This window comes from Rhinoderma darwinii, chromosome 4 (genome assembly GCF_050947455.1).
Source record: "Rhinoderma darwinii isolate aRhiDar2 chromosome 4, aRhiDar2.hap1, whole genome shotgun sequence".
Taxonomy (NCBI): Eukaryota; Metazoa; Chordata; class Amphibia; order Anura; family Rhinodermatidae; genus Rhinoderma; species Rhinoderma darwinii.
Window position 1 is genome coordinate 238,064,887 of NC_134690.1, and position 27,481 is coordinate 238,092,367.

At 42.9% G+C, this 27,481-nt stretch overlaps 1 protein-coding gene across 1 annotated transcript; it reads right to left on the reverse strand.

Moving 5' to 3' along the window:
- Positions 1-91: 91 nt before the first annotated feature.
- LOC142759766 (amine sulfotransferase-like) lies at positions 92-26,721 on the reverse strand. Its single transcript, XM_075862301.1, has 7 exons — positions 26,615-26,721; positions 26,363-26,538; positions 23,641-23,849; positions 22,062-22,188; positions 19,141-19,235; positions 6,647-6,827; positions 92-2,235 (listed from the first exon to the last, which is right to left on the reverse strand). Exons 2-7 carry the CDS (start codon positions 26,520-26,522, stop codon positions 2,105-2,107), a joined length of 903 nt encoding a protein of 300 aa, XP_075718416.1. The 5' UTR covers positions 26,523-26,538; positions 26,615-26,721; the 3' UTR covers positions 92-2,104.
- Positions 26,722-27,481: the final 760 nt, after the last annotated feature.

The window sequence follows — 27,481 nt, forward strand, 5'->3', positions numbered from 1 at the left end:
TCCATTCGAAAAATAAGTCCCTGGATCATCGAAAGCAACAGTAATTGTGTGCGCGGGGTGTAGTGCATGACACAGGTTATCAGGCCCAGGCTTCAGGATTCTGCTTTATTCTCCAGCTGCGCAATACACTGACTGAGCCACACCCATCACTCTGGCCCAAGTCATAGAACATTGTAACAATATGCAGCCAGCAAATTAACACATTAATGCCCCAGATATTCTGCAACCGGGGATGGCCGACTCAAGGTATCCTGCTGCTGTGCGTCGCTGAGCCACGACTGGCTGCTTATGGCCATAGTCTAATCATCTCATATCAATTTAAATATAGTATAGTTTTAGGCTGGGGCTATATAGCGACTTTGGCCGAGACTCAAGTCGCCCGACCAAAGATCGCTATGTCCCGTAGCCTACATCGCAAGTAATGACAGTCAGTGTTGTCACATCGCGGTAATTTTACATACAGCATAGGATATCGGCCAGAGACTTTTGGCGGTGCGACCTACGTCATGGCCAAAGTCGCCGTTTAGCCCCAGCCTAAAACTATACTATATATCAATACTACCTGATACCCCCGCCGTTGCTCGGGAGGTTGACTTACGGTATAGATACGGTAAAAGCTCACTATTTAAATACCTCTCAGTATGAATTTAATTGCTACCTCCCGATATGAATTTAATTGCTAGAGAGTGTAAATAGTGTTATTGGAAGCATAAAATAAATGAAATGAAGCAATATATTCATTACAGATGTATATAGTGTTGATTTAGGACTGCATGTATCTATTCCAACGCTTTCCTGTAAACAATGTTTTTTGTCTTTTGATCCGGTGCCAAGATGTAGAGATTCTTTCCAGTGCCGACTCTGGAGCAAGCAACATATAGTTGCCCATGGGAAAAACATGGACTTTGAAGGTGTATTCCTGCCACTTAATCAAAAATCGCGAAAGGAGGCAAACTTTGTTCAATGTCCAATCAAAAATAGCTATTCCCTGATTTTAAACCAACGAAAAATCGGGCTTCAAACAAACAAACTTCCGAAAATATATATAAGATATATGAGTTTGATAGATAGATAATCTTTATTTGTATGACACAAAAAATCTGCGTCTAGTTAGAAAGATACTGTGTTATAATGATCTAAATGCAGATTTTTGTGTCATACAAATAAAGATTATTATTCTGCTGCCTGTCTCTCTCTCTGTATATATTGATGGTTTGTACAGTTGGGGCTACACACTGACTTTTGCCGCGACACAGGTCACACACCAAAGAGTTTGCCGTCCCATAGCTTACATTACAAGTAATGAAAGACAATGTGGGTGTGTCCACAGGATAGGTCACCAGTATATGATCAGTGGGGGTCCGAAACTCGGATCCGGCACCGATCAGCTGCTCCGGCTGCCTCCGGTAACCGGATGTCCATGCCCGAAGCAGATGGCTGCAGTCACACAATAGCGACCGAGCTGCAGCATTGCAGCTCTGCACCTTTTCAAGAGAATAGGAGCAGGGTTGCAGTTCTGCAGCACGGCCGCTATGCAGTGTACGGAGTCATCTTCTTCCGCGGCTCTGAACACTGCATACACTGCATAACATCCAGCACCCAGAGGCAGCGTGAGCAGCTGATCGGTGCGGGGTCCGGGTGTCAGATCACCCCCGATCATATATGGTTGACCTACTTTTTGAGATACAGCTGTTCTGTATTCTCTAGATAAAGAACAGCTGTATCGTTCGCTTTACACTGAATCCATCTGTCTTGCGCACCTGACGGGTTCAGTGTCGACGGGTCCTGCGCGTCTGTTAAAAGCAGGATCCACCTGTAATCGATCACATCTAAGTCATGAAGTTAGATGTGATCGTTTACAGGAGGATCCTGGGTGTCAGAGTCCGCAGGACTGACGGATTCAGTGTAAAACGAACGATACAGCTGTTCTGTATATAGAATACAGAACAGCTGTAACTCCAAAAGTAAAAGGAAATTTTATTAAACTATTTTAAAAGTTACAGTAATCACACAGCTATTTATTAAAAATAAATAAAAAATGCCCTCAAAGGTATACATAGCCTTTAACTATTCAGCTATTTTAAGGTTATGAAGATAACAGACGCTATAGGGAAGGTTCTTCATTGAGGTCCCACAAAAACTTGATTGGCAGATCTCCCATCTTCTCTTTGTACACTTTATCAAACATCTCACTTTGTGCCACAGTCATTTTATTTTTCCAGTCGCCAACAGTCCCTGGTAAAGTGTATAGAGAAAAGCTTAGCCAGTGTCTTTAGGTACAATGAACAGTGCAGTCATGAATATAGAAAGAAAATCAGATTAGAGTATTTCTCATTGCCAACATTTTAGGATACAAACACACACAGCGTAATCAGCGCGGATACACTGCGTCAAGCTGCACAGCATATCTGGCCTGAACACTGCAGGGAATGCCATCTGAAAAAAAAATCGCACCACATTGCGTAATGCAGCACGGAAAATTAAAAAAAACTTTCATACTTACCACCTCACGCTTCTCTGCACGCAGTCCGACCTCCTGGGATGATGTTGCAGGTCATGCGACGATTGCAGCTTGTGATTGGCTGCAACAGTCACTTGGAATGAAACGTCATCCCAGGAGGCCGGACTGGAGAAGAAGCAGGGAATTCTGGATAAGTATAACTTTATAAAAAAAAATTCTCACTTCGAAAACTACCGCGGAATCACTGTGATTCCACCGCAAATTTCGCAACATACACCACTTTGTTGCGGGTTTAAGCACCCCATTAAATATAATAGGAAAACCTGCAACGGAAGAGCTGCGATTCCGCATCATTAATGGACATGCTGCGGTTGAAGAAACCGCACCGCAGGTAAATTTATGTGCGTTTTTTTCGGCTGCATTTTTTTGCAATGTGGGGACGAGATTTGTTGAAATCTCACCCACACTGCTACTATTGTAATACGCTGCAGATTTTCCGAAATTAATCCGTTGCAGAAAATCTGCAGTGTTTATGTGTGTGTGTCCGTACCCTAAATCTGTGTTTCCAGGGATCTGTAAGTGCATTTACTTCTATTCCGGTTTGTTTAGCCCTTTCATAACTTGGTTTTTTGGGCCTCGATTCCCAGAGCAAAATTTTACCTTTTTTGAGTGCTGCATTATAAAGATGTTTTCCCTTGCACTTGCCAGCACTAAGTAAATTGTATCTTACATTATGTAAGTGTATTAGGTGCTATGGTTTATTAAAAACTTTGCATAATATAAATATAATATTTTAAATGAAATTTAGTGCTTATTGATGTCAATTTAAAAACTTATACTAGTCCTTCTCAATGAATTAGAATGTCATCAAAAAGTTAATTTATTTCAGTAATTCAATTAAAAAAGTGAAACTTCTATATTATATAGATTCATTACACACAGAGTGATCTATTTTCAGCATTTTTTTCTTTTTATGTTGATGATTATGGCTAACAGTTAATGAAAACCCAAAATTTAGTATCTCAGAAAATTAGAATATTAAATAAGCCCAATAAAAAAAAATATTTTTAATACCGAAATGTAGGCCTACTGAAAAGTATGTACAATATATGCACTCAATACTTGGTCGGGGCTCCGACTCTGCATAAATTACTGTATCAATGCGGTGTGGCATGGAGGTGATCAGCCTGTGGCACTGCTGAAGTGTTATGGAGGCCCAGGTTGCTTTGATAGCGGCCTTCAGCTCGTCTGCATTGTTAGGTCTGGTGTCTCCCATCTTCGTCTTGACAATACCCTATAGATTCTCTATAGGGTTTAGGTCAGGCGAGTTTGCTGGCCAATCAAGCACAGTGATACTGTGGTTATTAAACCAGGTATTGGTACTTTTGGCAGTGTGGGCAGGTGCCAAGTCCTGCTGGAAAATGAAATCAGCATCTCCATAAAGTTTGTCAGCAGAGGGAACCATGAAGTTCTCTAAAAATTCCAGGTAGACGGCTGCGTTGACTCTGGACTTGATATAACGCAGTGGACCAACACCAGCAGATGACATGTCTCCCCAAACAATCACTGACTGTGGAAACTTCACACTGGACCGCATGTAACTTGGATTGATGCCTCTCAACTCTTCCTTCAGACTCTGGGACCTTGATTTCTCAATGAAATGCAAAATTTACTTTAATCTGAAAACAGGTCTTTGGACCATTGAGCAACAGACCAGTCCTTGTAAAGGCTTAGGAAACCTTTGCAGGTGTTTCATGTTGAATAGCTGATTAGAGTGTGACACCGTGAATCTACAATCTTCAACTTTTACGCAATATTCAAATTTTCTAAGAGACTACATTTTGGGTTTTCATTAACTGTTAGACGTAATCCTCAACATTAAAAAAATAAATGCTGGAAATAGATCACTCTGTGTGTAATGAATCTATATAATATATGAGTTTCACTTTTTGAATTTAATTACTGAAATATATCAACTTTTTGATGATATTCTAAATAATTGAGGAGTACTAGTATGTTAAAAGGGGCCCGCCAGCTGTACATTTGAATTAATTCTTATATTTCCCATGAAATAACAATGCTGGAGCATATTTTCTTAAAATGCTATGTTGCGCTATTCCTCTGTTATTCCTCCTGGAAATGTATAAATAAATTTGCATGTGAATTATATTACAAACTAAATTTGCATATAAATGATGTTACAAGCTAAATGGTTAAATAGACATTAGAAACATAAATGGAAATCAACCTTAGACATATAAATAGTATTACAAAAACACCTCATTTGGGCAAAATACAAAGAAAAGCTAATAAATAAGGAATTCTGAACAGAGCTAGGTCTATTACGGATTCCAAAACAAGGACAGAGTATTTATTTTCAGATAGAAAATTGAACTAAGGGGGATTGCAAAAAATGTGACGTAAATTAATAATTTGTATTGAGGAACATAGATCATATGCCAGTATTTAGGATACTATAACTAATCATAAAACATCTGGAGAATGTACAAGTTTCAGTGAAATACATGCTCAGGGTTTTTGCCATAGAGCTAATAAACCTAAAAGAGGGGGGATTGGAGGAGTACTTTACTCACCCGTGAAGTATTTTGGATCCTGACATTGAGTTTAACCCCTATGGTGACCTGGTATTCAAAGACAGACGATGTATTTTAATTAGCTTTTCTTTGTATTTTGCCCATATGATGTGTTTAGTGAATGCTGTTTGTATGTCTAAGGTTAGATTTCCACTTCTTGTCTGTTTAACCATTCAGCTTGTAGTATAATTTATACGCAAACGTATGATGTGAATTGGAGGACTCTTTCCCCCTGCCTTAAATCTCTCATTTGTCTATGAGCACTGTTCCCTATAAGGTGCGCCGCAGCGATAATTTTATCTTTCTTTATATGTGTTGAAAAAGTGAGGAGCCGAAAATATCTGAGTGGCAAATTCTAAAGAAATGGGTCATGGTCGGGAGAAGTCATCATGAAGTCTGGACCAGATGGAGAAGAAAAGAGGAAAAAAAACTACTAGAATCTGAAAATTCGTCACCTGTGAGTCACTGTATTTATAGAGAATCTGTCACCTCTCCTGACATGTTTATTATAGGAAATCCTTGTATTTCACAAAAAGTCTTTGTGCAGTCCAGGACTGATAGACAAATGGGTGTTACCTTTCCCCTTGTCAGGAGGATGTGTCCCTGCACAGTGTGATACTGTCAGTGATGTTTGTGGACTGTCAGTATACTAACTTCGTAAGTTCGGATCTAAGGTTTCCCTGGGTGCGCGCATCTTCTTTTTAATGTTGAAATAAAGCTGAACATTTTTTAACCCCTTCTTTCCACAGCCATTTTTCTGAGTTTCTCTTTTCGCTTTTTTTCCTCCCCACCTTCCAAAAGCCATAACTTTTTTATTTTTCCGTTGATGTACATATGTAGCCGTCTTTATCTTGACTTTTAACGCATTAAATACACAGTGGCAAGATCCTTTATGTTGACTTTTTCAATGAGTTTTCAATGGCTTTGGTTGTGTGATATCACGCTGCAGCAAGTTATCAGAGTCAATATAAAGATGGCTACATCCGTAGTCATATGAGGGATTGTTTTTTGCGGGAGAACTTCTAGTTTTCCATGGCACCATTTATTGTTCCATATAATGCACTCGGAAACTATAAAAAAAATTATTGTATTGAAAAAAACTTTATTCAACTGTATTTCACTTTTTTTTTATTAGTCCCCCCTAGAGGACTTGAACACGCGATTGATGGATCGCTTGCATGATATACTGCAATACTAATGTATTGCAGTTTATCGTGATTTTGACAAGTTCTTATTAGGACTTGCCTTTGGTAGGGCTTAATAGGTGCACAAAGATGGCAGACCTGGGGGCCTTCATTAGGCCCCCAAGCTGCCAGGACAACCATCGGCACCCCATGATCGCGTCATTGGGGTGGGCAATGGGATGTGAGAAGAGACCGCCCCCTTTTTCTAGCGGCTTAAATGCTGCTGCATGCCGCACTGTCTTTGAAAGTAGCTCATTAAACCATTAGTGCAGCGAAGAGGGGCCTGTGGGGCCCTCCTGTTTTAGGGGCCCGGTCGCAACAGTGACTGCTGTGAACACTATAGCTACGCCGCTGGAGCTGATTCTTCTTTGTGTGTATAACATATGCACTCTCTGATTTTACTTTACCTTTACGTAGAAAATCTCCTTTACTTCGGTCTAAAATGTCGTTTGAAATAAATGTATAATTAGCAAGAGGGTCATGTTTCATTTTCTTAAAAGTTGCTCTTTCCACCACTGTGTCTATTGCTTCTTCATCAAGGGTTATATCCACAAATTTGCATATTTTCAGCACAGCAGATCGAAGGTCCTTAAACAGATGAAAAAATAATAGCAAAACACACTAGTAAGAGAAAACTAAATGTGTTTTTATTGTCAGCAATATCATATTATAACCAACCTGCCAATTAAACACAGCGATCCTTACATTGGACTATGCCCGGTGAACTACCTTCTATTGCCTCACCCACCCCATATATCGTACTTTTAGACATTGTTTCGATATGGTTATTTTTACACTGTATAATTACAAGCGCCATACAGTATGGTTCCCAAATTACAGTGCCATTTATTGGTCAAATAGTGCCATACAGTTGGTCTAATGAAAATTCTATACAGTACTGCCACAATAATATACGGCAATATACATACTATACTAAACATTGCCCAAGTAGCAGCACCAAACAATGGAAATATCACCATACAGTGCTCAAATACCAAAATACAGTGACTGAATGACAGTTCCATACACAAAGTAATCTAATAACTGCTATACAATTTCTAAATAAAACTTCTATACAATTAATACTAATATCCATCCGAGGTGTCACCTTCAGTAGGGGCAGCTCAAGCTACCTGTGCAATTGTACAAGTTGCACACCCCTATTGTTGGCACTACAATTATAAAACTTTTGTAGTTCCACATTTGAAGGCAAGTGCTGCAGCTATAAGGACTATCTCTTGCCAATTTTTCTGCTCTTGCACTGTATACTAATTTCTGTACACACCAACCATACATTTAATGTCCCCCTTTTTCCCATTATATCTTCTACTCACCCTTTTCTGTTGGCTCTGTCCTGGGATGCCTGCTCTTCTCCATCTATACAATGGCTTAACGTACCATTTTAATGCTGATGACACTCAAATTTAAATCTCGGCTATCGAAAGTTCCAGAGTGCCTATCAGCTATTTCCTCCTATGAGCTGCTCCTTCTGCTTCCTAAAACGCAACATTCACAAAATCGAATTCATCATCTTTCCCCCATTTTGCTCAACCCCTTTACTAGAACTATCAATCATACTTAAAGAGGCTCTGTCACCAGATTATAAGTGCCCTATCTCCTACATAATCTGATCGGCGCTGTAATGAAGATAACAGCAGTGGTCTTTATTTTGAAAAACGATCATTTTTTAGCAAGATATGAGCAATTTTAGATTTATGCTAATTAGTTTCTTAAAGACCAACTGGGCGTGTTTTTACTTTTGACCAAGTGGGTGTTGTAAAGAAGTGTATGACGCTGACCAATCAGTGACCAATCAGTGACATACACTTCTCATTGTTCCAGCCCAGCTTCTTTCACTGCACAATCACACTGTGCTGTGGATCATGCTGGGCTGGAACAATGAGAAGTGTATGTCACTGATTGGTCACTGATTGGTCAGCGTCATACACTTCTCTGTACAACGACCACTTGGTCAAAAGTAAAAACACGCCCAGTTGGTCTTTAAGAAACGAATTAGCATAAATCTAAAATTGCTCATAACTTGCTCAAAAATGATCGTTTTTCAAAATAAAAAACACTATTGTTATCTACATTACAGCGCCGATCAAATTATGTAGGAGAAAGGGCATTTATAATCTGGTGACAAAGCCTCTTTAATGGCTACACACTTTCCCCTGTCTCCCAAATACGCTGCTTCTGAATAACCTTTGATTTCTCCCTGTCTTTCAGACACCACCTCCAAGCTAATACCACCTCCTGTCATTTTCACCTCAAACTCATTTCTCGAGTCTACTGTTTTTTCCCTGAGTCAACAAAAATTATTGCATATCATATCCTTCATAAAGTACTGCAATATCTTTCCCTGTGGTCTCTCGTCTAATACTCTTGCACTTCTCCAATTCATCCATAGCACAGGGCCGTGCCAGTGGTGTAGGGCCCATCCGCCACCACCCCACCCGTCGCTATCAAATTGATCCACAGCTGTAGTTACTTTGAAGAAATGAATCGGCTCCATTACATTACATAAATTTCTGATGATGACCCTGACTCCGCAACCCGGTTAATATATCTCTACCTTTGTTCCTCTACTGCTGCTCCTCTCTGCGAGTCCCTAAAATATTAACAATTACATAAAAGGCAGTCCATAAACCTGTACACTCCATACATTTCTCCACTAATCTTATGATACCTCCTCACATGCAATCTCCAGTCCTCACAAGGCCATCTCTGCTCTTCTCTTGTCTGCTTCTCACATCATCGCCTCCAAGATTTCTCATGTGCATCCCCTATACTATGGAAATCACTTTGACTCTCTCCCAACAACCTGAAAACCCACTTCTTCAGAAAAGCTTACAATCTAAAATAACCATGTCTCCGCTACACAACTGTATAAGCAGCTTCTACCCTCACTTACTGTCTCTTCCTCTCTTCCCTTGTTGAGAGTCCTTGAAGACAGGGCCTTCTCTCCTTCTGTACCAGTCTGTCACTGAATAAGCTCAAGTTTATTGTACTTATTGTTTTTATTGTGTCATGTTTTGTATTTAAACCATAGGCGGATTTGCCATTGGCGTAACTGGAGAAATCCTGTTGGGCTGGTCGGGCCATGACGTCATGAGGACGGCCTGCGGCATATGGGACTTTCGCTCGGTGGAACCCTGACCGATCTTCCTTTAACTCAATTGTATCCGTGACTTTATGACGCAGATATAATTGAGCAGTCTAACTGGCGCTAGCAGGATCAAGGCTGCTTAAAGTTCCCTGCCCCACCAATTGTCGCTTTGTCAATGAGGGAGGCTGTGCGATGACATTACTGCGCCGCCTGAGTTGCTCTGCTGGAGCAGGCATAGCCAGCAGAGACCAGGCCTGCATTGCTGCAGAACGGCGTGGAAATTCGGACAGGTGAGTTTATCATGGTAATTTGTATTAAAGGCATTGTATGTGACACTGTCTAAATCTACAAGGACACAGAGTATGTGGCACTATCTACAGGGGGCACAATGTATGCGGCACTAGCTACAGGGGGCACAGTATATGTGTAATGTCCGTGGCTGCGGGCTGTCAGCTCCAACCTCCCCCTGACAGCCGTGTATGTGGCACTATCTAGAGGGGTCACAGTGTATGTGGCTATATTTACAGGAGTCACAGTGTATGTGCCACTATCTACAGGGGGTACAGTGAATGTCACACAATCTACATGAGGCACAGTGTATGTCGCACAATCTACGGTGGGCTTAGTGTGTGTGGCACTATCTACACTGGGCACAGTGTGGCACTATCTATAGAGAGTACAGGGTATGTGGTACTATCTACAGTTGGCGCTATCTATAGTGGCACAATCCACAGAGAGCACCGTGAGTGGCACTATCTACAGGGGCACAGTGCGTGGCACTATCTCCAGAGGACACAGTGTATGGTACTATCTACAGAAGGCTCTGTGTGTGTAACAATTTACAGGGGGCACAGTGAGTGTGGTGCTTTATTTTCAGTGGATACAGCATGTGGAACTGTTTCTAGGGAGCACTTTGTGTCTGTGTTGCTTTAGTTTTTAGGGGCACAATGTGTGGCACAATTGTATGCGGTCATAGTGTATGGTGCTGTTGTATTCATGGGCGCAATGTGTGACAATATCAGAAGTCTAAAGGTGTGGGCATGCTGAAATAGTGAGGAGCAACAGACATTTGGATGACAAACTCTTCAGAGGCAAGGTATAGCTACAAGAAGTCATCATGGCGGTCTGGGCCAAAAGGAGGAAAAAAAGGAAAGAGAACAATTCCAGTCAGAGAAGACATCACCTCTGAGTCACTGAATGTAAATGTTTATTCTCCCTCTGACTGCGTTTTATCAGTACTGTAGTCACTGTATGATCTCCAGTGAGATAATGGGTGGTACCATTGTGTTTTTGTGAAACAACGGCTCCCAGCGTACTGTATCATTACCATTGTTCAGGCCATACTGGTAGCTGTAGTTTTACATGGTACAAAATTATATGGCAGGGGTTGGTTAAACTGAATTTGAAAATGATCTCTGTACTGAGCTTTGTTCGTACTATATTTCTATACTGAGCTTGGCTATTGCCCTGTATTTATGAACTGAGCTTTGTTCTGGTACTGTATATATGAACTGCGCTTCGTTCTGGTGCCGTATATATGTTCTGAGCTTGGTTTTGGTACTGTATTCATGTTATGAACCTGGTTCTGGTGCTGTATAAATGTGCTGAGCTTGGTTCTGGTGCTGTATATATGTACTGAGTTTGGTTCTGATGCTGTATTTATGTACTGAGTATAATGGCTGTGGTCGCTGTCCGCCAGCAGCCGCGACAGTGCTGGAGCGCACTGTTTTCCTCTTTGGTACCCGGCCCGTTCTTAAGGGGCCAGCGCTTGCACCAGGGAATCCTTCCCCAACCTATCCCAGCACACCTGAAACTTTAAAAGGAACTCTGTCCACTCCTTCCTCGCCTGAGCAATGTTGTGTCTTCCCTATGTTTGTCTTGCAAATGGTTCCTTAGCTGTATCCTGTATACCATATCCTGAATCCCATATCCTGTATCCAGTATCTGTGTCTGGTTCTAGTGCCTAATTGAGTGTCCAAGACGACTTCACCATCTGTGTCTGGTGCCCGTGCCAAATAGAGTGCCCGAGACGACTTCGCTATCTGTGTCTGGTACCCGAGCCAAGTCCGGTGTATGAGATGACTGCACTACTCCTGGCCGGTGTCCTAGCCAAATCCAGTGAACGAGATGACTGCACTACTCCTGTCCGGTGTCCTAGCCAAGTCCAGTGTCAGTGACGACTGCACTAATCCTATCCAATGTCCTAGCCAAGTCCAGTGTCCAAGATGACTGCATTACTCCTGTCCGGTGTCTTGGCCAAGTTGCATTGTCCTGCATAAGCCTGCTTCCCCTGATTGTCCGGCATATACCCACCTCTGACCTACAGCTACTTTATCATCACTGACTCCCATAGACTGTTGATCAGCAGCTGCTCCATTACAGAGGAGTGGAGCAGTGGGTCCACATATCTGCCAGCTGTTACACTGAGTTTGGTTCTGTTGCTGTATTCGTGTACTGAGCTGGGTTCTGATGCTGCATTTATGGACTGAATTTGGTTTTGGTGCTGTATTTATGTGCTGAGTTTTGCTCTGGTGCAATATATATCAACAGAGCTTTGTTCTGGTGCTGTATTTATATACTGAGCTTGGTTCTCATGCTGTATTCATTTACTGAGCTTTGTTTTGATGCTGTTATTTATCTTATGAGCTTTTTTCTGGTACTGTATTTATTAACTGAGCTCTGTTCTGGTACTGTATATATGAACTGAGCTTGGTTCTGGTGCTGTATATACAGTATCTACTTAGCTTGGTTCTGATGCTATATGTACGTACTTGTCACGACGGAGGTGTGGACCCACTGGGCTATACTACCATAGCGGTATAGCAGCTGTCCAAACAGGGTACAAAGTCAATGTCTGTAGTTCGGATAAAGGTACCTGTGGCAATTAAGAGAGTAGCGATAGTTTATGCTCGGATGGAACTCTGGCAGCAGGCAGACAACAGGTGCAGTGAAACACAGTGGGTGTAGTAGGCGACACAACACGACTCCAACACTGTACAGCACAGGAACATGGTAGCACAGGATACAGGTAGCAGGAACAGTAACACTGGAACTGGAAAACACTTAAGGGACCATTTGCAAAGACAGACACGGGTAGGTACATACAACACTCAGGCAATTAAGGAAGGGGCAGGGCCCTTCTTATAGTCCAGGGTGATCTGGGAGCAATCAGCTCAATCTCCCACATTTGTGCGCTCTGGCTCTTTAAGGCTGGACTGGGCTCACGCGCGCACCCTAGTGGTCACTGCGCAACAAGATGGCCGCATGTGCTGGCATCTCTGGAGAGAAAGGCGTCGGCAGGATGAAGAGAGTTCGTGGTCAGCTGCAGACACCTGGGACGAAGCAGAAACAGGGAGAGGAATACGTGGATGTTGGCCGTAGACTATAAAGAACGGTGTGGAGGCGGTGGACTCACTTGTGTGGTTGTTATAGGTGAACTCGGCTCAAGGAAGAAGCTGCACCCAGTCATCATGCTGCCTGGAGATGAAGTGTCGTAAGTAGTTCTCCATGATCTGATTGATCCTCTCAACATGACCATTGGACTGGGGGTGGTAGGCTGAGGAAAAGTCCAACTTTATATCGAGGAGTTTACAGAGGGCCCTCCAGAACTTTGAGGTGAACTGAACCCCCCCCCCCCGAACAGACACGATATGCAGAGGTAGGCCGTACAGGCGAAAGATGTATTGGATTAAAAGGTTGGCCATTCGAGAAGCAGAAGGTAGGCCGGTCAGCGGAACAAAATGAGCCATATTTGAGAATCGGTCCACAACCACCCAGACCGTACTGCATCCAGCAGAGGGAAGCAGATCCGTGACAAAGTCCATTGCAATATCCTGCCAGGGAGCATTGAGCACAGGCAGCGGCTGGAGCATGCCAGCCGGTTTGCAGTGAGCAACTTTGTTTGCTGCGCACACCGTACAGGAGGAGACAAAGTCCATGATGTCTTTGGGCAGCGTGGGCCACCAGAACTGACGGGCAATCAGGTCTCGGGTATTACGGACACACGCGAGACCTGCTAGTTTAGAGCTTCTGTCTGCCAGACGCACAAAAGTCCTCCCCGGAGTAATAGCCACATACCATTGTCTTGCCTTTGGGACCTCTCTGAAGCAGAAGTGCGCCAGCACCAACAGAGGAGGCGTCCACCTCTAACGAAAACTGTAGAGACACATCAGGATAATGGAGGTTGGAGGCTGACGTAAAGGCACTCTTCAAGCTATTAAATGCAGCCTCTGCCTCTGGAGTCCACACCTTGGCGTTCATGCCTTTTTTGGTGAGGGTAGAAATGGGAGCAGTCAGAGAGAAGTTTGGGATGAACTGTCGATAAAAGTTGGCGAATCCCAAGAAACGCTGTTTGACCCTTAAGCCTTGCGGGGGTAGCCATTCAAGGACGGCCTTTACCTTCTCAGGATCCATCTTGAGACCCTGATCCGGGATAATATAGCCCAGGAAAGGTAGAGACTTTCTCTTGAACACGCACTTCTCCAGCTTGGCATACAGACGATTCTCACTTAATCGCAGCAAAACTTGATGGACATGCCTCCGATGAGTCACTGGATCTGGGGAAAAAATCTGAATATCATCGAGATAGACCCCAACACAGACATAGAGAAGATCTTGGAAGACGTCATTGATGAACGCTTGGAAGACCGCGGGAGCGTTACACAGACCAAAGGGCATTGCCAGGTATTCTTAGTGCCCATCTCGAGTGTTAAATGCGGTCTTCCATTAGTCACCCCGGCGAATCCGGAATAAGTTGTACCCCACGCAGGTCTAGTTTAGAATTTTTTTTGGCTCCTCGTATGAGATCAAACAGTTTTGAAATCAATGGCAACGGATATCTATTTTTTACCATGTTCTGGTTGAGACCCCGGGAGTCGATGCAGGGTCGAAGAGATCGATCCTTCTTTTTGATGAAGAAGAATCCTCCGCGACTGGGGAGAAGGATTTCCATATGAAACCCCTCGCCAAATTCTCCTTAATATAGGTGGACATAGACTGAGTCTCTGTCAAGTAGAGAGGCATACCCTTCCACGGGTAAGGGACGCGTCAGGAGTCAGTTCAATAGGGCAGTCATACGCGCGGTGTGGGGGCAGCGTCTCCGCCTCCCTCTTGTAAAAGACATCTGCAAACTGTGAGTAGTGAGAACTCAATCCTGCCAATGACTGAAACTGGGGAGACTGGGTCGGATGGATCTTACCCAGGCAACGGTTGAGGCACTCGAAACCCCACTGGAGAACCTCTCCAGAATTCCAGTCCAGAACAGCACAGGGTTGACAGCCCTGGGCAGGACAGAAATATTAGATGAGCTCGGAATGAAGGGCTCCCAATTGGACCTTCAGTGGTTGGGTCACAGCTGCAATCGGGTCTGGCAGAGGCAGTCCATTCACTGAGGCAACAGTCAAAGGCCTCTCCAGAGGGGTTGTGGGCAACTGGAGAAGATCCATCAGGTCTCTCCGAATGAAGTTAGCTGCGGATCCCGAGTTCAGATAGGCAGAGACCCGATGCACTCTCTCGCTGGACACTATGGTCACGGAGATGGGCAATTTGAAAGAAAGTCCCTCCTCACCCAGAGTTATCTCTCCAACCAACCCTAGGTACTGGGGCTTTTGGGGGCACAGACGCACAAGATGGCCTCAATACAGACAGAGTCCCGAAGTGCGAATGCGTTCTCTCCTGGATAGAGAGTTTGAGATGGTGCGTCTTCAAAGACTCCTTAGGTGGAGCAGCAGATGAGGACAGCAGGGGTTGCTGAAATGTGAAAGCCGGACTAGGCAGTCCTCCCTCCCAACGAGCCTCTCGGAACCGTTCTCGGATCCTTATGTCAATCCGTGCGGCCAGAAGAATGAGATCGTCCAGGGTAGATGGCAGATCTCTGGTGGCAAGCTCGTCCTTTATCTCGGGGAAACAATCCCTGCCAAAATGTTGCCACTAAGGCCTCGTGGTTCCATAAAAACTCTCCCGCTAGGGTGTGGAAGTGAATGGTGTATTCACCCACGGAAGTGTCTCCCTGGCGAAGGTTCAGCAAGGTGGCGGCTGCCGAAGAGACTCGACCAGGTTCCTCAAATACCGTGTGAAATGTCCGTATGAACCCCTAGAATTCACGCGTCTCTGGTCCTTGATGTTCCCAAATGAGGTTCACCCATGCTAGGGCCCTGCCAGTCAGGAGGAAGACGATAAAAGCGACCCTTGCTCCGTCAGTGGGAAAATGCTCTGGCATACAGGCTGAAGTGAATCTGGCACTCCATCATCGCGATGAGGTAGTGTCAGAGAAAATTGGGGGTCAGCATTGCCAGGAGGTGTAGTCTGAGGATCCGTTCTGCCAGGAGGTGTAGTCGGATGATCCGTACTGCCAGGAAGTATAGTAGGAGGAACAGCAGAGGCAATAGGAGCAGGTGCCAGGGGAACTGCAGCTTGTGCATCCAGTCGCTGTGTAATGGAGTTCCCTTCTGGAGTTGGTCCTGTCGTAATTGGCAGACTAGCATATCCGACTGCTTGGCTTGTGATGTCGTCACTGTCTTGAGTTGACCAGCGGGGTCCATGGCCTGAGCGTACGGTCACGAGGGGGGTGTGGACCCACTGGATCGTACCGCCGTAGCGGTACAGCAACTGGCCAAACAGGGTACAAAGTCAATGTCTATAGTTTGGATAAATGTACCTGTGGCAATTTTAGACAGTAGCAATGGTTTAGGCTCGGATGGAACTCTGGCAGCAGGCAGACAACAGGTGCAGTGAAAAACAGCGGGTGTAGTAGGCGACACAACACGACTCCAACACTGTACAGCACAGGAACACGGGATACAGGATACAGGTAGCAGGAACGGGAACACTGGAACTGGAAAACACTCAAGGGACCATTTGCAAAGACAGACACGGGTAGGTACAAACAACGCTCAGACAATTAAGGAAGGGGCAGGGCCCTTATAGTCCAGGGTGATCTGGGAGCAATCAGCTCAATCTCCCACATGTGTGCGCTCTGGCTCTTTAAGGCTGGACTGGGCTTACGCGCGCACCCTAGTGGTCACTGCGGAACATGATGGCCGCATGTGCTGGCATCTCTGGAGAGAAAGGCGTCAGCAGGATGAAAAGAGTTAAGGTTTAGCGACCACGGACGTTACAGTACTCAGCTTGAGTTTGGTATTGTATTTATGTATTGAGCTTGGTTCTGGTTCTATATGTATGTACTGAGCTTGGTTCTGGGGCTATATGTATTTACTGAGCTTGGCTCTGCTGCCGAATTTATGTACTGAGCTTGGTTCTGGTGCTATATGTATGTACTGAGCTTGAGCATGGAACTGTATTTATGTACTGAGCTTGAGCCTGGAACTATATTTATGTAGAAAAACAAAGGGAAAAAGGGGGGGGGGAGGAAACCTCCAGCTCACCAGTCCTGCGTCCCGCACTCAAACCTCGTCCGGATCTCCGTGACGGCACACGGCAAATAACGTAGAAGGGAAGAAGGTAAGATCCAGCGAAGTAAGTGGATAAAAGGAAATCAATGTTCCCTACTTTATTGACATAGACAATCAAATCATAAAAGAGAGAGGGAGAACGCAGTAACAAGGTGGTCTCTGAATGGCATAATTCGGAAGCCTACGCGTTTCGAACACGATCGGTGTTCTTATTCATGGCAGATATTATTGTGCAATGAGAGCCTCTCTAGCAGATATACTACGGGATTCAATTTTAGGCGGTATAGAAAATAAATAACGCCCATAGCCATTTGCAATGCATGTGGGGATGTAAGCCCCGCATGTCCAAATCAGACTGGAGATAGTAGAATATACTAAAAATATAGGAAAAATCCCATACTGATATTATGAATGTAGTTGTATAGACAAATTGATGAAATTCCAAACACATCAGAAGAAATATTCATTGAAATAATACCCATCCATAATCAAGTGGGGAAACTAGAGAGAACTCGCAAAGCGTCCACAATAAATAAGATACTAAATAAAGAAAAATACAAAAGAGAAAAGGTGCTGATAATGATATGACAAGAAAAGTGCAACAAAAGCATAATGTGTAACAAATAAAGTACGATACAGAATGACAATGCGCAATAATGTCACACATGAAATGTAAGAAAGAGGAATTCTTGTATATCAAGTTTAAAAACAATGATATAAACATATATAGAATAGCAAATGAATAAATATACTTGCGGTTACCATGTTGACAATATGTGCATTATTTTGCAACTGAATAATACGTATGTGGAAAAACCGCAACGTGACAGGAGTAAGTCTAAATAGGACCTGACAAACATATCAGGTTTAATACCAGCGAAGAGGATATTGGGGACTCTATAGTCATATACAATATAACCATGCATGAGAGCCCATGCAATACTGATAACACAGAATGCAAAGGGCTAACGCAATAAGTAACTGAAATTAATACGATATTCTGTAGCATATGATATGAGTTTAAGGAGAAGAATGCCCACATATATGGTGCATAGATGAATGCATATGATTTTAAATGTAAAGCAAGTACTCTAGTGGAGATATATTATTTATACAGCTACTCTGTAAAGTATCAAGTTTGAATTTGAGTTTAGAGAATGTACAGCCCCTGTAGATAGTGCCACACACAGACTCCTGTAGATTGCGCCACACACAGACCTCTGTAGATTGCGTCACACAGCCCTCCCCCTGTAAATTTCCATACAGCCTCCATAGTAGTGCCACACAGCCCCCCTTAGTACTGCCACACAGCCCCACTTGTATATAGTGCCACACAGCCCCTCTTGTATATAGTGCCACACAGCCCCCTTGTATATAGTGCCACACTGGTATATAGTGCCACCCTGCTCCCCCACCCTTGTATATAATGCCACCCTGCTCCCCTTGTATATAATACCACCCTGCTCCCCCTTGTATATAATGCCACCCTGCTCTCCACTTGTATATAGTGCCACCCTGCTCCCCCTTGTATATAATGCCACCCTGCTCCCCCTTGTATATAATGTCAACCTGCTCCTCCTTTGTATATAGCGCCACCCCCTATCCCCTGATATATATAGTGCCACCCTGCTCCCCCTTGCAAATAATACCACCCTGCTCCCCCCTGTATATAATGCCACCCTGCTCCCCCCTTGTATAATGCCACTCTGCTCCCCCCCTTGTTTATAATGCCATCCTGCTCCCCCCTGTATATTGCCACACAGCACCCCCAAAAAACGAAATATATTGTACTTACCTTGCCCCGTTCCCGCGATAGACGGATCGCTTCACATCTTCCAGGCGAGACGCATGCACAGACCAGCATGATGCAGTGATGTCATCTCACCAGCCAGTGCAGGGAGTCTTCCCAGTGCCTTATAGGCTGCAGGCCTAACGTGGCCTGCAGCCTATAGTATTCATTTGTATCTGTGTCCTGAGGGTGCAGATACAAATGAATGTGGCTGTCGCTAGCACTGGGGCCCCCTCTGGTGCTAGCAAAGCCACCGGGAAAGAGGTGGCCATGCTGCCCAGTTCTTCGTGGCGTCGCTACCGCTGTAGCAGCCAGAACAGCTGCTAGCAGCGCCACCGGACATGGGGGGGTGGGTCCCATCATGTCGCAGGCCACGCTGCTAAAGCGGTAATTATGCCACTGATTTTATAGATCAATGAAGGGCAACTGGCGGCTAGGGGTCACATGTAGCTCTCTGGTGCTGACCATGGCTTCCCTCCTCTAATTGTGCACTGTACAATTTGTTGATATAACTTCTAACTAAATGCCACAGTTGTCAAATTCACTTTATACACGGGTCATCTTCTTATCATTTGTAAATAAACCACTAATTACCTTTTTCATTTCTTCAAATGTCACAAAAAGTATGTTAAAATCCTCTTTGTGCGTGTACCAACCCCTAACATGATCAAACCACGAGCCACCTACGACTGTAAAATAAGATAAAATTTATCTTTATAAAAAGCATAAAAGGTTAAAAACACAAAGTTTACATTTAGTGACTTAGTCTTGCTGTACAATATCTTAAAACAAGTGTGAACAACAGCAACATATAAATGTTATATAAGAATAAATAGGTATTTTTTTAAGTTCCCTGCCGCAGAATAAGGGTATTTTCGAACTAAAACACGACATGACTGCGATATGTGTGAATAGTCCCTTAGACCAATGCAAGGAGTAGGTTCACTTTTACAGTTTAAAATTTTGTGAGTTGTATGATAAGCAACAGACTACAAAGTGCCACCAACAAGTACTGTTCATGACAAAGTGACAGCAAAGTAGCAGTTTTGTTGCTAAGGAGAGAAATCAATGACTTTGCAACCTGTCTTGGTCTCAATAGGAAAGCAGATACCTGATATCTAAGGGAATGTTCACGTGACATCTTTTCCAGGGTATGTTAACCATACCTCCCAACTTTCAAGTATCCCAAAGAGGGACAACTTTTTTCTTTTAAACCACGCCTCTAATCCCACCCAACCCCAGCCCATACACAACTGATTCAGCCCACACAGTATCATGCTCCCATAGTGCCTACCACACAGTATAATGCCAAATATCTTCCCCCACACAGTATAATGCCCTCTAGCTGCCACCATACAGTATAATGCCCCCATAGCTGCCACCATACAGTATAATTCCACATAGATGCACCCATACAGTATAAAGCCAACACAGATGCATCCATACAGTATAATGTCCACACATATTCTCCCATGCAGTATAATGCCCATACAGATGCCCCCATGCAGTATAATACCCAAACAAACTCCCCCATACAGCATAATGCCCCCATAGCTGCCCCATACAGTATAATGCTCCCTTAGCTGTCCCTAGTTCCAGTGCCCTTGTAGATAGTGACACAGTGCCCATGTAGGTAGTGCCACAGTATATTGCCCTCTTGCTGCCACCATACAGTATAATGCCCCCATACAGTATAGGGCCAACACAAATTCCCCCATAAAGTATAATGCCCACATAGATTCTCCCATGCTGTATAATGCCCCCACAGATGCCCTCATGCACTATAATTCCCAAACAAATTCCCCCATACAGCATAATGCCCAATAACTGCCCTATACAGTATAAAGCCCCATAGCTGCCCCCATATAGCTTAAAGCCCTCTTACAGCATAATGCCCCCCTAGCTGCCATTATACGGTATAATACCCCCAAAGCTGCCCCTAGTGCATAGGCTGGGGATTCCGCTCTTAGAGGGAAGCCCTGATGTCACTGCCGGGGATTCCACTCCAGGAGGAGCCACTGACGTCAATGTCCATATATGTACAGTGACCTCAAGGGTTTCCTCTAGGAGCGGAATCCCCGGCCAGATCATCTGCAACGGGGATTCCGCTCAAGGAGTCGCCAGTAATTCCGAAGCATGGAATAATCAGCTCCCTGCTTCAGAATTAGTTCAGAGCTCCTCCGCTCGCCGAAGTTTCCCCGGACACAAGGGAAAGCGCTGAGCTCGGGGAAGCCCTTGACGGTACTGTCCATATATGAACAGTGACGTCAGTGGCTAATCCTTGACCGGAATCTCCGTTGCCAACTCTGGCCGGGGATTCCGCTCATAAATGGACAGTACCGTCAAGGGCTTCCCCGAGCACAGCACTTAAAGTAGCGCTGTGTCCGGGGAGTCTTCGGCAAGGGGAAGGAGCTCCCTCTGCTCCTCCGCTATGAACTAATTCTGAATCAGGGAGCTGATGGTTCCCTGCTTCAGAATTAGTTTGACAGCGGGACATACCCCCGGCCACCCGGGACAGCGTGACACCGCCCGTTATCCGGGACTGTCCCGCTGAATCCGGGATAATTGGGAGGTATGTGTTAACATGTGGCATCATCTCCAGTTATGTTTACAAAAAAAATGCAGACGAAAACCTGTGTAATCATGCCACCAGGGTTAGTTTAGAAAAAACAAATCAGCAACATTATTTGCTGTGTACTGAAATTTTTACTGAATCTGAGGTGGTATTGTTGAAACATGGAGAGATCTGAAAATGGTAGGCTAGTTATGTGGTATCACTGTAAGGCTCTGTTCACATCAGAGTCTGAGCCTCCATGCTGACTCACGCCAGATTTAATGGGAAGAATAGCGCTGCATGCTATTTTTCCGCAATGGAACCTGAAGGACCTCAATGGGGTTAGTCTGACCCGGTGGCACTGCGATGGGGTTTCAATATTAAACACAAACCACAACCTAGATGTGAACAGAGCCTAATTGTTAAAATACCTTGAAAGATTGGGATGGCAACAGTAACACTATCTCCGAGGTTCCTTTCTGATGATCCATGTACAGTAAACAGCCTTTTAGGTAATATGCCCATTCATCCTTCCAGGGCTAACTTTCTTATGAAAAATATTGGTCTCCTCATGATTTCTGATTCAGATGAAACAAATACTAAGTGGTCATACACACGAACCACTTTAACAACTGTGTGACGGACTTTTTTTTAACGGCTGTTACAAAGCTGCATTAAAATCAAGGTACTTCTATGGGGATATTCACACAGTCGTTGTTTTAACGGACCGTGTGAACGGCCCGTGAAAAAGTAGGACATGTCCTATTTTTGCCTGTTTTCACGGAACCCTCAATAGACTCAAGTCTATTAAGGGATCCGTGAAAATGGGTCCCACATCGATGCAAATCAGCCAATTTGACACATGTTTGTGTGAATAAGCTCTAAAGGTTAAAAGCTATAATAAACTGCAATTAATTTGCTTATATTTAAATGACAAAAATAATTGTTTGCTTGTTATTACCTTTTCCTGATATGTAGAGGTCTAGGAATGTTTCCCAATTTATCGTATATTTTAAATTCGTATTCATTTTGTAGAAGTGATAATAGGAGACCAGGGCATCTTTTGGGTTTCGACACACATGTATAATCTGAATTAAATAGTAAAAAATTAGAACTCTATCACAATGTTATTTTGATCCAATGCAATAATTTGTCAAATGGGTAATAAATATTCAATAATAAATAATGTTATTATATTTTTATCAATTAATACCATAACCATCTAAAGGGGGTCTGCAGTAGTAATAATAATAAAAACAACATTTACTCAAACTTCTGACTAGTGCAGTAATATACACTTTTTATCTTCTTATGGTTGCAATGGTAGAGTCAACTAACTTCTGTGCATGGACTTGACTTTGACCTCCACTCATAACAACACATTCATAGACTGGAGGTCTTATTTAAGTTCATGCAAAGAGTCAGTCTGTTATGTTTACATATATTACGTCATAAAAAAGACAAAACAAGTTGTGTTTTGTTTTTTTAAAAATGTAATCTATTAAACGGTTATTCCCAGAATCATCAATTATCACCTATCTAACGGATAGGTAATAATTGTCTGATCACCGGGGGCCCTACTAATGGGACCGCAACGATCACTATAGCGGGGTCCTGAACCCCCATTCCTCCACACTGATCACCTGAAGTGAGGAGAACTTTAAATGGAGCGGCAGTCGAGCATAGACTCCTTATAAAGTCTATGGGACTGAGGAAAACAGCTGAGTACAGCGCTTGGCTGTTTCCGTTAGTTTTATAGACATTAGACCTGTGGATAGGTAATAATTGTCGATACTGGGACAACTTTTTTAAGCCTTAGTTATTTTTAAAATAAGCCCTTTAATCATAAAGTAACTGTCTGAGAGAAAGATGAGTACATCTTCAACCTATGCTGTGCTGCTGACACACCGGCAGTTAAATCTTTTCAGATCTATCAGGGGTTTACTTTTAGGGGCGCGCACATACACCCAAGTACACATTGACGCTTACGCATAAACACTTGGATGACAGCCAGTGCCCTCATATAAAAGCACATAAAATAACAATAGCTGCATACTTAAACTGTAAACTATAAAGTACACCTAAACAATGTTGCCCAACTGTACACATAAAAAAGTCATGCACGCCAGCACATTCGCTACATATATGCATGTATACATGTGCACACTCGCTTCATACATGGATGAACACATACATACATGAATGCATGTACAGATACTTGTACATTAACATACACACACTGCATTATTTTTATTCTTTTCATATATATCCTTTTACAGCTTGCCCTGTCTGTTTGCTGTATGACAGGCTAAGTTATTTTTTATGACATGGAGGACAATTCTGACAAAAATAATGGGAATTTCAAGCAGAAGATTTTTAGTTTACAAAAAGTTTAGATAAATAAATATTTTTCTTATTTCCTTTTGGTAATAACTACTCAAAAACAAATATTATGCACTGTGAAATGAAACACCATGCATACATGACAAAATTATCTATTTATATGAGAAATAGTGTAAAACAACGCTTATGTGATTTACTTTTGCCATCCTGAACCTCAGATCTCTTGGCATTAGATAATATGGCAGGTGAGTTGTGAAAAGACGAGGAGATGGATGACTTTTCAAGTCAACGTTGTTAATATTATATTCAATCCATGGCAATCTTGTCATCGTGTCAATATGTTCTGTGCCGTTTCGATGGCCTTCATTAAATATTAGGCTCAGAATTTGTTGTGTCCAAATAGTGCCTGCAAAATAACATATAGGTTTTACTTTATAGTATTTATTTTTATTATTGACAAGTTGTAAAACAAGATTTTAGTTGTGTTCTGGCCACTAAAAAATATACAGCAATAGACCTAAATTGTGTAGTTCCTAATGTTAGCGTCTCAGCCTCACAGCACTTGGAGAACTGCCCTTCCTCCCTTTTTAGATGATGTGTCACAGATCCTCTTCTGTATTTAAGCTACAAGTTTAGCCCCGTTCACTATGTAAACAGTGACGCATTGTCTCTAGCTGTTTTATTCAAGTGGCTTTGCCAACGTATACAATAATGGTATACTGCTAGGATATGGCATCAATTAATCGATAGTGACCACTTATATGGGAATGTGTTGTGCTAGACACAGCATCTGGTCAGGAGTGAGGCTATAACTGAAAATAGAAAAATGGGCCTTTGTTCCTTAGTTCTTGTGTTTGGTGGGGGTCCCAGCGGTCAGACCTTAGACCTCCACTGATCAGACAATGATGGGCTATCCTAGTGATATCTCATCATTCTCTATGGTGGGGAAAAAACTGTTCAGCTACTTACTCTGTATTAGATATGTATGTATCTGTTAGTCTTGGTTTTGAATGGTTGGAAATGTTGGTTTTTACATACAGTACATGTTTGTAAAAAAATGCACGTTTATAGACCAATCTGGCAGATACGTTTAGAAGGGCAGCCAGAAGAATCTGCCCAAATGCCTGTTTGGTCTATTTAATGTTATAATATATTTACAGTCGTGCTCTTCTGTTACGGTTTTATTCTGGTTAAAAAAAATATTTTACAATCGCTGCCACTTTAATTAGGCACATTTTACTCCAGTGCTGTTTAGATTAGGACTGGCGTATAAAACGCGAGTCTTAATAAATTCTCCCCACAGTGTTTACCACTCTCACAATAATTACACAATATACTTGGATGTCCACAAAGTTTCCAAGGGCAGGCAGATGTTAACTGTTGTGTCCACTATCGCTGATCGCCGGCACGCTGTACTTACCGGCAGCCGCGATCACGAGACACAGAGGGCTTGTCGGCATCTCCCTCCCAGGAAACGCCAACACATTTAGCTGCACTCCCCTGCCTCTAGGGTGCGCACGCTCGTCCCCGGCCTTAAAGCGCCAGCGTGAGCACCAACAAAATGTTCCCTAACCTATCCCTTTTCATCTGAACTATATAAAGGGGTCTGCCCTTCCACTCCTTGCCTGAGCGTTGTTGTTGTTGTTGTATTCCCATGTTAGTCTAGTAAATGGTCCCTTAGTTGTTTACTGCTCCCAGTGTTCCTGCATCCTACTTCCTGTATCCTATATCTCGTAACTGTGCTTGTTCCTGAACTGTATCTAGTGTTGGAGTTGTGTTGTCATCTGGCACGTCCAGTATCATCTGACACGTCCAGTGTCATCTGCCACGTCTAGTGTCGTCCAACACATCCAGTGTGATCTACCACGCCAATCATCATCTGTACCAAGTGTCTACTACACCACGGGCTTGCTTCTCCGAGTATCTACTAGATCATCTTTCCAGGTACTCTACCCCAGAGACTGTTATTGATTGTTGTTTTGGCCAGCTGCTACTCCACTACGGCGGAGTTGCCTTGTGGGTCCGCATACCCCACAGCTGTGACATTAACCACCAATCATTGAGACATAGTTACATAGTTACATAGTTAGTACGGCTGAAAAAAGACACATGTCCATCAAGTTCAACCAAGGGATGGGAAAAGGGAATGAAAAAATTTCTACACATAGGAGCTAATACATCAACCAGTTTAACGCCAATCAGTGCCAAAAACAAAGATTTCACTTCCGATTTTTGACTCTGTTGATGCTCAATGATTTCCAGTTTCAAAAACTGGAGAGGGGGCTTTAGCATTTGCTCAGACTATTAAAAATGTATTAATATTGAATAAAAAAAAATGTTAAGCATATATTTTTTTTATATTTAGAGTATGTTCTATCTTGCTTACATACAGCATGGTACTTTTCTTTAATTCAGCTCTGCATGGGTTTGCATATGGTACCATTTTTTATAAAATGCAGGGGAATTTTGTTAATAGCTATCCACTATAATTCTACAGTATAATCTATCCCAATGATGTAAAAAGGTTGTTTATATTATACTCCTGCACTATTATCCAGAATAGTATGACTACATACTAATATGTAAGATTCTCTTTAACAGACTACTCTAATAAAATCAAAACTATTCTTAGGCCCTATTCAGACAACAGGGATAATCGGCCGGGTGACAGACGTATTTTTAACGGCTGTCACACGGCTGCATTAAATTCAATGCATGTTTATTGGGCTATTCACACGGCCATTTTTATAACGGACCATGTGAACGGCTCAAGTCTATGAGGGATCCGTGAAAAATGGGTACTGCACGGGTGCAAATCGGGCGTGAAAAATGGCAGTTTTTCACGGCTGATTTCTCACCAGGTTGTGTGAGTAAAGCCTTACACCACTATTTAATAAAATTTTCAGCCAGTGAACTTACCAGATTTTGGGTAGGTGACAAGAATAACATCATGGTCCTTCATTTCCATGTGCTCTATTTCATTTATGACTTCAGGTGATGTATAATTGGCATCAAAGTATATGCCTTTATGTTTAAACATAAGAGCATTCAGAGCTTCATCAAGTGCATCTCGGTCCATTGCTGATTTCTCAAACCTAAAAATGTACAATTTATATGTATTAGTTAGTTGAGGTTACAACAACAAAAAGTAATACTTATTTTTTTTCTTACCTTTTAGGCAAATGTGGTCTTTCTATTACGATGAAGCAGTAATAGTTTAGGTCAGATTATGCTTTTTTATATATGACTAATCTAACCTTTGTTCTTGTCATTTTTGGACCAATTAGATTGTTATGTTCTGCCCTGGGATTTGATGTAGTAATACACATTGAGCATATCATCTGAATTTGCAGATTAATTGAAGATAAGTGTACTAATCATTAACTGTCCTTGAACTGCATTAAACTTGCAAAGCACAAAGTGATTTCAGATCTTGCATTAATAATAATTTATTTAATGTTAGAATTTTAATTGTAAAAATGATATCAGCCCTCTGGCCATGACTCTTTTAACCAGGGCCAGCCTTAGCATAAATAGCGCCCCGTGCGAAATGATCTTTTTGCACCCCACCCCCATCATTAAAAAAAAATAGCACATAAAAAAATTAGAATGCCCCTTTAGTGCCCCCATACAGTATAATAATAATATTTAATAATATAATATATTACAACCACTTCAGAGACACTGATTTTGTCCTCTAATTGTGCCCACAGTATTATGCCCCCTGTAGTACCACTACACAGTATAATGTCCGCTTAGTGGCCCCCACACAGTATAGTGCCCCCTGTAGATTTTGCCATACAGCCTCCCTGTAAACCATGCCATAATCCCCCACCTCCTCCTTGTAGATCATGCCATACAGCCCCCCCACACACCCCTTGTAGACAGTGCCCCCAAACAAAAACAAAAATTGTACTCACCTAGGCCCCGTTCCCATGACGAACTGAGCTGCTCCACGACAGGATCCTGTAGCCTAGTACAGAGTGTCCCAACCTTTTCGGACTCGAGGCAGCACTGTAAAACAAAAATTTCCTCAGG

Bases quoted from the DNA above. Each gene is read 5' to 3' on its own strand.
- LOC142759766 (XM_075862301.1), bottom strand. From the start codon at position 26,522: ATGGACCGAGATGCACTTGATGAAGCTCTGAATGCTCTTATGTTTAAA. The intron at 23,850-26,362 runs GTAAGTTCACTG...GTTATTTTGCAG, and splicing joins TGTCACCTACCCAAAATCTG to GCACTATTTGGACACAACAA. The intron at 6,828-19,140 runs GTAATTAGTGGT...CATCTGTTTAAG, and splicing joins CATTTGAAGAAATGAAAAAG to GACCTTCGATCTGCTGTGCT.